Genomic DNA, 12,177 nt, shown 5'->3' with positions numbered 1-12,177 from the left:
GAGAGAGAGAGAGAGAGAGCAATAAATGAAAGGAGAGTGTGTGGGGAGGGGAGAAGAAGGTGAAATTAATGGCGTTTGTTTTTGGCCATTAATGCGCCGATTGCTCTGCTTCTCCTTCTTCTTCATTCATTAATTGGGCTCTGTAACATCTTTTTTTTTTTTTTTTGTTTTTTTTTGTTTTTAACATAATTTGTTCTTGTCGTTTTAAAATATTCGGTTATATATGTCAAAATCTCAGGTAAACTTTTTTTAATTAATCGAAATTGTTAAAAAAAAATTATAAAATTGAGAGGAATATATGTTGTTGTTAAAATCCCTCAAAAACCAATTTAGCAACTAGCTAATAAAGAAAATGAGAGATGCTAAAGATGTTAAATTAGCGATAAGAAAATAAACATGAACTTTTACTAGATTTGTAGAATTTGTTAGAAATTCCATACAATAAAATCTCAAATCTAAGGGTTTGGTAAGAGGTTTAAGGTTTGTCTAAAACTTGTTATCTGTAAGATGATGAATTAGTGGTTTTGCTATGAAAAGATAAGGAATAAAATAACCTACTTTACTAAAAAGGTTTTTTGATTCACTAATTTTAGTCAAGAGATAAGACCATCTCCCATTTAAATTGGTGGTTCTTTTGTTTTGTTTGGTTAATTAACAAAAAAAATAAATGATTTTGACTTTCTTGTTTCGTTAGTGTCAATGGACGTTATCTTCGTCTGACTAATTTTTTCTCTGGTCAACTATTTGTTCCCTATCTTTGCTCCGACTTTTCCCTACAAAATGGGTTGTGGTGTTTCAAGGCCGGAGACAGATGAAGGAGGAGAGGAAGGTGGGGATTTGAAGATTATAACTCGGAAAGGATCAATCGGTAAAGATAGCGAAACTGCTGATAGTTTCGTTTCGGATAAAGAGCTTCCTGAGATATCATCAACACATAGTAAAAATTCCAAAACCAATGGTGAAAAGACGAGTAAAGAGGATGAAAATGAATGTAAAGATGAAGAAGAGAAAGGAGACGAGCTAAAAAATTCACCCGCATCTCCCAGTTTTCGTATTTATTGCGTTTTCCCTAGAGATCCTAATGATGACAGTTAAGTTTCGTTTGTTTGCTAATGTTTCTTATAATATTTTGTTGCAAGGACCTAAACTACATTTGGTTTGATACTAATGCAACTGTTATATATGACTTTCAGACGATGACTTGCAACGGAACAAGCACATTTCAGACGAAAACAAGGTATATATTATAGTAATTATATTACACGAAAACACAAATTTGAATGCTTGAAAAGTTGAGTTTGGTAACAACAATAAACAAAACTCAAATTAAACATATACTGGGATACAAACTTCATATGCATGCAATATCTTGTTTTCTGTTTGCATATTGCGTTTGAATATGTAACGTACTAACGCTTTTATAAATTATAATGTACGTTTCTTAATTAAGGAGCAGAAAGGGAAGAGACAAGCAGCAGTAGGAACGAAAATAAGAAGAAGGTTTAACAAAGTCAAAAAGCTTCTAATACCTCCAAATGTACCTTCCTCCACAGCTAATCGCGGTTGATTTAATTGTCATTTTTTTTTCATTCTTTATATTAAACAAATTGAGGTTTAGAGAGAAACTATGGGATTTTTTTAACCATTCTTTTACACTTCTCGTTTTTTTTTTAACCATTCTTTTAGAATTCTTACTCATCAGATTACGTAATTCTCCCACATGCAAACAAGCTACGATTAAATTAAAAACTCAAACCTTAAGATTATTCCCAAACGTGACTGAAACTCAACATCTTGAAAGGAGATATAAATCCCTAGAAACAGTTTCGAACAAAGACCCTCCTAACATGTTATACGTTTTTCATCATTTGAATTGAATTTGGCATGAATTTGTATTCTTGACAACACTTTTCAAATCCTTGACCACCACACGCCTATCTTCAAGACTGATGTGTTTTAAGGTGAAAGTAGCTCTCTTCAAATATTTTGTGTTACTTAGGATGTATTTCGCCACCTCAATCTCATCTTGTCGATCCCATTTGTAGCTTTCCCACATGAATGTCTCCACATGAAGCAACAAGCACTCAGGAACATTCTTTGGTTGATTCCATTCTCCACGAGCCACAAAATCGTCTATCCAACCTCGCTGAGGGGGAAAATACAACGCATGTTATTACTATATATATATCAGCAAATCTAAAAACCAAGCTGGCAATATTACAGGCATATATGAACATTAATTTGCTTACACTGTTGAGGTTGAGGACTTGCAATTTAGGAGAACTATCGAGCATGAGGGTAAGAAGATTCCGCCACGTTACTTTATTTGTAAGCTCCAAGTATACAAGATGGTTGAAGATGATGCTACCGGTAGGAAACTTCACCTACGAGCATAAGACAGTATTAGTACAAAAAGAATAATGTAATAGCAACGTAATCGATTACAAGACAACATGAAATCTACCTTCACGGGTGATAAAGCCAAGGAAAGACGTTTGGCTGAAGTGAGAGGTCCCAGAAGGTTCTCATCGATTATGTTATTGAAATGAGTTATACTGGCCTCCACCAGCTCAGGTACGTTCTGAATCAAACAAGACTCTGGAGCATTGAGCCCTAGAATCTTCAAGTATTTCAAAGAAGGAGCACTTATCACATAATGTTGATTTCGAAGCTAGTTATTATAAATTGATAGTCTCTGTAAGGATGACACTGCAATAATGTAAGTTTTCACACTGCTACCCAGATCTCTATGCACTTCCAAATTTTCAAGATTAGGGCAGCCAGATAAAAGGTTAAGAACAGAATCATCGTCGTTGAAGTCCACACCGTCAAGGTGCAGAGTTCTGAGGGATTTCATACACACTGTTGAAGGGACATCCGTAATAGCCGCCCTAGTCTTGAGTTTCAAAGTCTCTAGTGTTTCACAGTTAAACAAGCATCTAGGAAACGTGAAAAACTTGTCAGACTCAACTTCGAGTACCAACTCACGCACATTGCGGGCTAATGCAAGTCCAGTAATGATTCCAGTGTCCAGTACACTGTTACATGTACCTAAACGAACATTGAGATGAAAACTCTGTAAAACCGGAGCCTTATGCGAAAGCAAAGTCCTGAAAACATTCCCGAGTTCAAGTCCGCGAAAGCAATCAAACTTGAGTTTAGGCAGCATCTTCCAATGAGACTTCCATTGTTTAGACAAAACACTCGTGGCTATGGAAACTTTTATAGGAAGCAGAGACAATATCTGCAAAATCAGAGCTTCAGGCAATTCACTGATCCTGTCCTCATTCACAACACCTACACTATTCACTGATCCTGTCAAAATCCAAAACGAAACAAGATTAATTTAAAGATTAATGAGGTTTTGAAGCTTTAATTATTGTCACACTTGTAAGAAACCCTAAAAACAGACAAAAGAGACTAACCATCGTTTCATTGGATCAGAATTCTGTTGAAATCGCCTTATTCTGTTGAATTCTCGCACAAACAAGACATGCGCTTCTTCGACCTCCAAACGCAGAAGAGAATCAGAAGGTTTCCAAGGATGAGAAGGCCTAGCCGCCTAGGAGACTCCGTCGTAGAGAATGGGTCTCTTTTTTTTTTTTTTTGTTTTTAATCAAGCTTATATATATAATAATAATTATATATTAGCCATCTTTTATTTTTAATGATAAAATTAAAATTCAAAATATTATTTTCATTATAATTTTGTTATATTAACTAAACAACGAGTATTGACGAAAAACAAAAACTAAATAACGAGTATTGTTATTGTTTCATTAAATCCAAAACCAGATGGATTCCGACTAAAACTTGAACCCAAGTACACGTTTGAACTCTTTGGCGTCTCGCAGTATATAAGAAGAAGATTTTTGGATGATACATGATACGTGCCAACAAAGGAAACTATCAATCATGTCTGTGCCCTCTCAATCATGAAGATGGTAGAAGAGAAAATCATCCTTTGTTTCTTTCGAAGAAGAAGATATGGTTTAAGTCTTGCTCAAGATTTTAAATGGATCAGTGAAGATATAAGCATTATTAACCTTTGCGAAGAAATCAGACTTTGGAGTTCCAAATTTCATCTTTGCAAAATTATCCATAATCAACGCGATGAATCAAATGAAACAAGTTTTAGGGAACAGGGCACTCAGCCAGAGCATAGGAAACCAAACGAAAATCAAACTTAAACCAAACGTAACAAAAACCAAATTTTCCTTGTTGGGGATGGGGACATAAGAACGGGTTCCATTAAAACCAACCAATGATGTTTATCTTTCGTAAAACTTAACCATTCCTCAATGTGACACTCTTCTAGCTGGCAGATACCGTAAATGTTTTAGAAGATTGTTGTCTCAATGGTTCACCCATTCCTTGTAATCTAATATGCTAGTTGACTTGTATTATCTTCACTTTGGCTTTTTGTTGTTGTTGTTGTTGTTGTTGTTGGCCATATAAGCTCCTTGCCCCTCAGATTTTGTAAATAACAATGTTCCTTTTGGTCACATCAATTCACATTTTATCCCGAAAAAAAAACAAAGAAGAAAGAAATTCACATTTTGTTGAGAGCTTTAATGATCTCTATAGACTCCATTTTCTTTTCACGCTGTAATTTCCCACCTACATGGTTAAACCCCTCATTGTATAATAACTATGCTTAATAAAATATTATTTTCGTCTAGAAAACGTTGAAGTAACATCATAGTAAAAGTGATTTGTGAAACATGCAAGACTCTTTTACTAACAAACAAAATTCACTTGACCAGAAGAAGGCTGGCATGATTAATTCGAAACCCCTGACCACAATTTCTAACTCCTCAAGAGTGTCAAGTCCCTCGTCCAAGTTAAGGCAACAATCATTCAGGAACATATTTTGATTGATTCCATTTCTTAAAGGCCACACGTCTCCCTTCTTAAGCCACTCCTCATAACAACAAGGGGAAACTTGATTTATATTTTAAACTAATAAGCCGCGATAAGCAAAATCCTATGAATTCTATATATGACAGCATTTGCAATTGCCGAAATCTTTATTTCACCTAAACAGAACTTTATTTCCTAGAAACCGGTTGAACAAAAAACATAGTTAATGTTACCTGTGTGAGAACAAAGATTCCTAATATTTATGTTTTCATTGGAACAGAAGCTGGCATGAACTCAAAGCCCTGACCACACTATTCAAATCCTCGACCATCTTATCTCTCTCTTTACGATTAGTGATGGGTTTTGATGATGACAAAGTTGCTCTTTTCAAACGATTTGAGTTACTTAGAATATATTTCGCCACTTTGATCTCCTCTTCTTGTTTCCATTCGTAGCCTATCCACTTGAATATCTCGAGGTGAGACAACAAACATTCAAGAACATTCTTTGGTTGATTCCATATTCCAGGAGCTGGGCTTTCTTTTCAACCCATAGGCTAAGATCAATGAGGGGGAAACACATGCAATATAATGCATCTTATTATTAAATTATCAAACCTTGAAACCTAGCTGGAAAAACTGCTGATGGATGAACTATATGCTTACGTGCATGAGCTTTAGGACTTGCAATTTAGGAGATCTATCAAGCATGAGGGTAAGTATATTCCACCACGCTATATGTGTATGTAGCTCCAAATATACAAGCTGATAGAAGGCGCTGCCGGTGGAAAACTTGACTTGTGCATGAGTCAGAATTAGCACATAAGCAATAGAATAACAAAACTAAATTAATTGCAAAGGAAAACCTGAAAGATGTACCATCAAGGGTGGCAATCCCAAGGACAGACGTTTGACCGAAGTTAGAGATTCCAAAAGGTTCTCATTGATTATCTTAGGGACAACAATGATCTTTACCTCCACCAGCTTCCTCAAATTCTCAATAAGACAAAACTCAAGACCATAACCATGAATCTCAATATCCAAGTATTTCAAAGAGGGAGCATTTATCACATAGCCCGCAAGCGCCTCAAAATAGATGTAATTATAAAATTTTAACCTCTAAAAAGATGGAACTGCAATAGTGAAAGTCTTCACACTGTTCTGTGGTATTCCTTGCACTTCCAAGTTTTCGAGATTAGGGCAGCCAGATAAAAGGTTAATAACTGATTCATCGTCTTTGAAGTCCACCATGATACGCACCATAGTTCTAAGAGATTTTAGACAAAATGTTGAAGGGACATTTATATGAACACTAAAACTGAGTCTTAAAGTCTCTAGTGTTTCACAGTTGTACAAGCATCTAGGAAATCTGAAGCGTACTTTCCCAACGTAACATCGAATCAGTTCTCCAGTGTAATATTACACCGAGTACCAGCTTACGTACATTGCAGGAAACAGCAATTCCAATCAATACTCCAGTATCCGTTACGTCACATATATCTAACACAACTGAGAGATGAAAACTATGTAGAACGGGAGCCTTGTGTGAAAGCAAAGTCTTGAAAACGTCCCGTGTTCACGGTTGTGATAGTATGATTAGTTAGAATCGAAGTTAAGTTTAGGCAGCATCTTCCAATGAGAGTGCCATTGTTTAGACAAAACGCTCGTGGCTATGGCCTCTTTTGTAGTAAGCAAAGACAATATATTCAGAATCAAGGCTTCAGGCAACTGACTGATCCTGTCCGCATTCATAATATAGAGAAGAGAAGTATTACTAAGACTAAATGTGTAATTAGTAGTGTACAAAACCGTTATGTGTAGGCCTATATATATTGTAACCTTATGATCAATACAATCAAGCCTTTCCTTACATGGTATCAGAGCAGTGAATCCTAGACCTAAATTTTTTTTTTCTCCTCGCCGCTCTTCTTCTTTCTCTCGTCTTCTACTTCTTTTTCTTCTTTTCTAGATCTTGTACCATGGCTTCTTCTGATATCATCAACACTACTTCTCCAAATGCTCTTCATAACATCAACATGGCGAACGTTACCAAGCTTACTGCTTCCAACTTTCTGATGTGGAATCGCCAAGTCCGTGCATTACTCCCCGGTTATGGTCTTGCGGGATTTCTCGATGGCACTATCGCTGCTCCGGAAAAGACCGTTATTGTTGCCGGTACCTCTACTCCTAATCCGGTGTATCAACTCTGGGAATGTCAAGATCAGCTTCTTGTTGCTTGTCTTCTTGGTGCGATATCCGTTGAGATTCAACCCATCCTCTCTAAGGCTTCCTCTTCAGCACAGATCTGGAGTCTTCTCTCTGCTAAATATGCAAACACATCATGGGGTCATATCAAACAATTGCGGGAACATATCAAACAGTGGAGGAAATGTACTCGCACGATTGATGAATATGTTCAAGGTTTGGTTTCTCGTTCTGATCAACTCTCTACAATTGGTAAACCTTATGAACATGAGGAACAGGTCGAGTATCTCCTTGGTGGTCTTCCCGACGATTATAAATCACTCATTGACCAGATCGAGGGTCGTGATACTCCTCCCACCATGGCCATGATTCATGAGAAGCTTATTAACTTTGAGCTGAAGCTTCAATCCCAAGCATCAGTCTCTTATGTTGTGCCTGTCACGGCGAATGCTGCTTTCAACAAGTCCTATGGTCATTCCAACAACACCTCGCGGCATCAACGCTCCACTTCTCGGGGCACCTCGTCTTCCTTCTCACGTAGTGGTCAAGGTCGAGGTTATCAGGGTCGCTGCCAATTGTGCGGTGTATTTGGTCACAGTGCACGGCGTTGCTCGCAGTTACCAACCTCTTCTCGCGGTTTTCAACCTACTGGTGGCGGTTACTCCTCGTCACCTGGTTTGTATGGTACTCCTCATGCTAACGTTGCTGTTGTTCCCTCATACAACTCGGAAAATTGGGTGATGGATAGCGGTGCCACTCACCACCTTACCTCTGATTTGTCCAACCTTGCTCTTCATCAGCCATACTCCGGTGGGGAGGAGGTTCAGATTGCTGGTGGCTCGGGTTTAGAGATCACGCATACGGGTTCCACCCTACTCCCTACACCCTCTCGTTCTCTTGCTTTAAAAGATGTTCTATATGTTCCAGATCTTTGCATGAATCTTATATCCGTATATCGCCTGTGTAACGCTCATAAGGTTTTTGTTGAATTCTATTCTGCCTATTTTCAGGTGAGGGATCTGAGCACGGGGGTCCGATTACTCCAAGGCATAACTAAGAATGGATTATATGAGTGGCCGGTTGACCGTGATACCATCAATGTCTTCTCCGCGTCTGTGACAACCAAAACCGACCTCCCCTCTAGGCATCTTCGACTTGGGCACCCTTCGTTATCTGTTTTAAACACTCTTGTTTCTAAATTCTCTTTACCTTTATCTTCATCTCCCCAAAAACAATTATCTTGTTCTGACTGTCTTATCAATAAGAGTCATAAACTCCCTTTTTCTACAAACACAGTCTCCTCCACTTGAATACATTTATACAGATGTTTGGTCCTCTACAATCATTTCTTCGGAAAATTTCAAGTATTATCTTGTTTTGGTTGATCATTTTACCAGATATACATGGCTTTACCCATTAAAACTCAAGTCCCAAGTCAAAGATGTTTTCATTGCTTTTAAAGCTTTGGTTGAGAATCGATTTCAAACACGGATTAGAACATTGTACTCCAATAATGGTGGTGAATTTATTGCCTTGCATACCTTCCTATCGTCTCAAGGTATATCTCATTTCACCACGCCACCTCATATGCATGAACACAATGGCATCTCGGAGAGGAAACATCAATATATTGTCGAGACGGGTCTTGCTATGCTCAGTCATGCATCCGTTCCTCAGAGTTAAAGGCCTTACGCTTTTGCTACAATGGTTTACCTCATTAATCGAATGCCCACTGATGTTATCGGCGGAGACACACCGTATCACAAGCTGTTTCAAACTTATCCAAATTATCACAAACTGCGAGTGTTTGGCTGTGAGTGTTATCCCTGGGTCCCCCCATATCAGAGCAACAAACTTGAGCCTCGCTCTACACCGTGTGTGTTCCTCGGTTACTCACTCACCCAGAGTGCTTACCTCTGTTTCGATGCAGCTAATGCGAGGCTCTACACATCCCTCCATGTGAAGTTTGTTGAGGATCGTTTACCACTATCTGCGAATCCATTGCCTACGCTGGTTTCCTCGCCAGTTTTGATGCCTTCTCACCCTCCATCGACTTCGGTTCCGGTGTCGCAGCCACCCGCTTCGTTGTCTCCGGTTTCATCAATGGCTCCGTCGGACTCACCCCTGTGCAATGACCCTCACCATGCCTCCTCTGCGGACCCGGCGTCATCATCTCCCTCGACAATGGTTTCTTCGGCTCCGACTTTGTCTCTGTTGGTCACGCAGTCATCGTCATCGGCTTCTTCTGATTTGGATCACGAGATCAGAACTAAGCGAGCTCATGATGAATCATACTTGCGGGCCTCTTTAGGCCCAACAAATTCCACTTCTTCACCAAGCCCAACTACTGCAGGCCCATCGAGTCCAACACCAATTACAACAAGTCCATCTTTGGATCCCACAGTATCTTCCTCCTCTCGAGCGGACTCCTCTACCACCTCCACACCATCGGTTGCTCCTTCGTCACCGCAACCTCCGCCTTCGATAACTGACTTTATGCGGACCCGGTCCAAAAACAATATTCACAAACCGAATCCCAAGTACGGTCTCGCTGCTATCTCCACACCGTCCATTCCGACAACAGTAGCAGAGGCACTTCGGGATCCGAACTGGTGGGCTGCTATGGTTGAGGAGATTAATTCTCAGCTTTGTGAACATTCTTGGGATCTCACGCCTCCAACCTCAGGTCAAAATGTTATCACTTGTAAGTGGATATTCACACTCAAATATAACTCGGATGGATCGATTGCTCGGTACAAGGATCGATTGCTCGGTACAAGGATCGATTGGTTGCTTGTGGGTTTCATCAGCAATATGGGATTGGTTATTCTGAGACTTTGAGTCCAATGATCAAATCCACTACGATTCGTCTTGTTTTGGAGATTGCAGTTAAGAAGGATTGGATGATTCATCAGGTTGATATCAACAATGCATTTTTACAAGGCACATTACAGGAGGTGGTGTATGTCTCTCAACCACTAGGGTTTGTTGACCGTGATCGCCCACATCATGTATGTTGTCTGCGGAAAGCTCTCTATGGGTTGGAACAAGCACCCCGTGCTTAGTACCAAGAACTACGACGGTTTCTGCTTGACTCTGGTTATAAGACTTCGATTGGTGACAACAACTTGTTTGTTCTTAAACACGGCAATTCTCATGTGTATGTCCTTGTTTACGTGGATGATATTATCATCACAGGTCCTGCTCCTCTGGTACGTGCTTTTCACTCCTCCCTTGCTCAACGTTTTTCTCTAAAGGACCTTGGTCCTTTGAGCTACTTCTTGGGCATTGAAGCGACACGCACACCGTCTGGACTTCATCTGATGCAAAGGAAATACATCACCGATCTACTGGTCAAAACAAAAATGCAAGATGCTAAACCGGTCCCGACTCCAATGTCTTCTTTCTCGCAGCTCACGATCCTCTCTGGTACACCGTTAGCTGATGCAAAAGAATATCGCATGGTAGTCGGTAGTCTGTAGTACCTCGCGTTCACGAGACCCGATATTGCCTTTCCTGTCAACCGACTTTCGCAGTTTATGCATCAGCCTACCAATCTCCATTGGCAAGCTGCGAAGCGTGTCTTACGGTATCTTGCTGGAACAAGGTCCCACGGTATCTTTTTGCGTTGTGATGCTCCTCTTATTATTCATGCGTTCTCGGATGCAAATTGGGGTCGTGATAAGGCAAACTATGTGTCTACCAATGCTTATATCGTGTATTTTGGTGGAAGTTCGGTGTCTTGGTCTTCAAAGAAACAGCAAAGCGTCTCTCGATCGTCGACTGAGGCTGAATACCGGGCTGTAGCTAACACATCATCCGAACTTAAATGGATATGCTCATTGTTAACTGAATTGGGTATTGATCTTCCCATGGCCCCGGTCATATATTGCGATAACATTGGTGCTACATATCTTTGTGCTAATCCTGTTTTCTATTCCAAGATGAAACATGTGGCGATCGACTATCATTTTGTTCGGGAAAACATTCAGTCCGGCACACTTCGGGTAGCTTACATTTCCGGTGATGATCAGCTTGCAGATGCTCTCACCAAACCGCTTCCACCACCGCGGTTTTATGATTTAAATTTTAAGATTGGCGTAAAGAAGTTGCCTCCATCTTGAAGGGGCGTATAGAGAAAAGAAGTATTACTAAAGCTAAATATGTAATTAGTAGTGCACAAAACCCTTATGTGTATGCCTAAATATATTGTAACCTTATGAGCAATACAATCAAGCCTTTCCTTACACATAACACCTTGATTCTTCTCACTTTCACCCTCCATTTGCTGTCAAAAGCCAAAATCGAACAACACAAGTTAAAGACACGAGTTGGTTTTTGAGTTTTGTGAAATATATATATATATATATATATATATATATATATATATATATATATATAGATTCTATTCTAGCAATCGTCATTCTTTTCTCTATGACAAAGAGATATACTAACCATCGTTTTATTGCTCAAGCTTGAATTTAAGAATTCTGTGTTGACTGTTGCTGTTTAATTTTTAAAGCTTTTTTCCAAGCTTAAAGTGAATAGGTAGCGTAGCGGAGACGAAGATATTAGACTGCGGACGTTAGGGTTTCATAACTCATAAGGCTTAGTATGCTATATATTAATCTCGTCCATAATATTGAACCGTCATACTCAATTTATCTAAATTTATTAAAAATTAATATTTTAATATAATATGCACAAAATAATACTTAAATATACGAAAATCTATAGTATAATAATCTAAAACAATAGATTATTTTATTTTAATGACAATTATTCTATCCAAAATCATATCAAGTCCACGAAAAACTTGAATGGAACTATTTTATACACCAAGAAAACGAAATAGCCAAAGCTACTCAATTTTTTTTTTAAAATCTCTTCACAAAAGTCTTAACTATGACCAAAATGTTGGAAAATTCCCTCCTACATGGTTAAATTAATCCCTCGTGGCCTCATTGTATAATAACTATGTTTCATCTAAATTTTAATGTTCTATTATGTTTTTCGAAATGAAAAAAGAAAAGATCATTAGAAACCAAGTACTGAAGTAACAACACAAGTAAAAATGATTTGTGAAACAACAGAGATCGACACTCTGTTA

At 38.8% G+C, this 12,177-nt stretch overlaps 2 protein-coding genes and 2 pseudogenes across 2 annotated transcripts in view; 1 reads left to right on the top strand and 3 right to left on the bottom strand.

The window, feature by feature from the left end:
• LOC104790335 lies at positions 674-1,656 on the top strand. The gene is made up of 3 exons (XM_010516065.1): positions 674-1,090; positions 1,194-1,237; positions 1,451-1,656. The coding sequence occupies exons 1-3, from the start codon at positions 781-783 to the stop codon at positions 1,565-1,567; spliced, it is 471 nt and encodes a 156-aa protein (XP_010514367.1). The 5' UTR covers positions 674-780; the 3' UTR covers positions 1,568-1,656.
• LOC104698670 lies at positions 1,781-3,428 on the bottom strand (annotated as a pseudogene).
• Positions 5,132-6,614, bottom strand: LOC104793935 (annotated as a pseudogene).
• Positions 11,584-12,177, bottom strand: part of LOC109133282 (receptor-like kinase TMK2) — a 2,847-nt gene continuing 2,253 nt past the window's right edge. Inside the window, exon 7 of the mRNA XM_019246274.1 lies at positions 11,584-11,643. Within this exon, the coding sequence (XP_019101819.1) occupies positions 11,584-11,643 (60 nt within the window). The remainder of the gene's footprint in view (positions 11,644-12,177) is intronic.

The sequence above is a fragment of the Camelina sativa genome, chromosome 6, assembly GCF_000633955.1.
Source record: "Camelina sativa cultivar DH55 chromosome 6, Cs, whole genome shotgun sequence".
Taxonomy (NCBI): Eukaryota; Viridiplantae; Streptophyta; class Magnoliopsida; order Brassicales; family Brassicaceae; genus Camelina; species Camelina sativa.
Note: the sequence above shows the minus strand (reverse complement) of the source record. Positions and strands in the feature narration are given on the sequence as shown.

Coding starts and splice junctions, on each gene's coding strand:
- LOC104790335 (XM_010516065.1), top strand. CDS start 781: ATGGGTTGTGGTGTTTCAAGGCCGGAGACAGATGAAGGAGGAGAGGAA. Junction 1,091..1,193: donor TAGAGATCCTAATGATGACA/GTTAAGTTTCGT, acceptor TATGACTTTCAG/ACGATGACTTGCAACGGAAC. Junction 1,238..1,450: donor ACATTTCAGACGAAAACAAG/GTATATATTATA, acceptor TTCTTAATTAAG/GAGCAGAAAGGGAAGAGACA.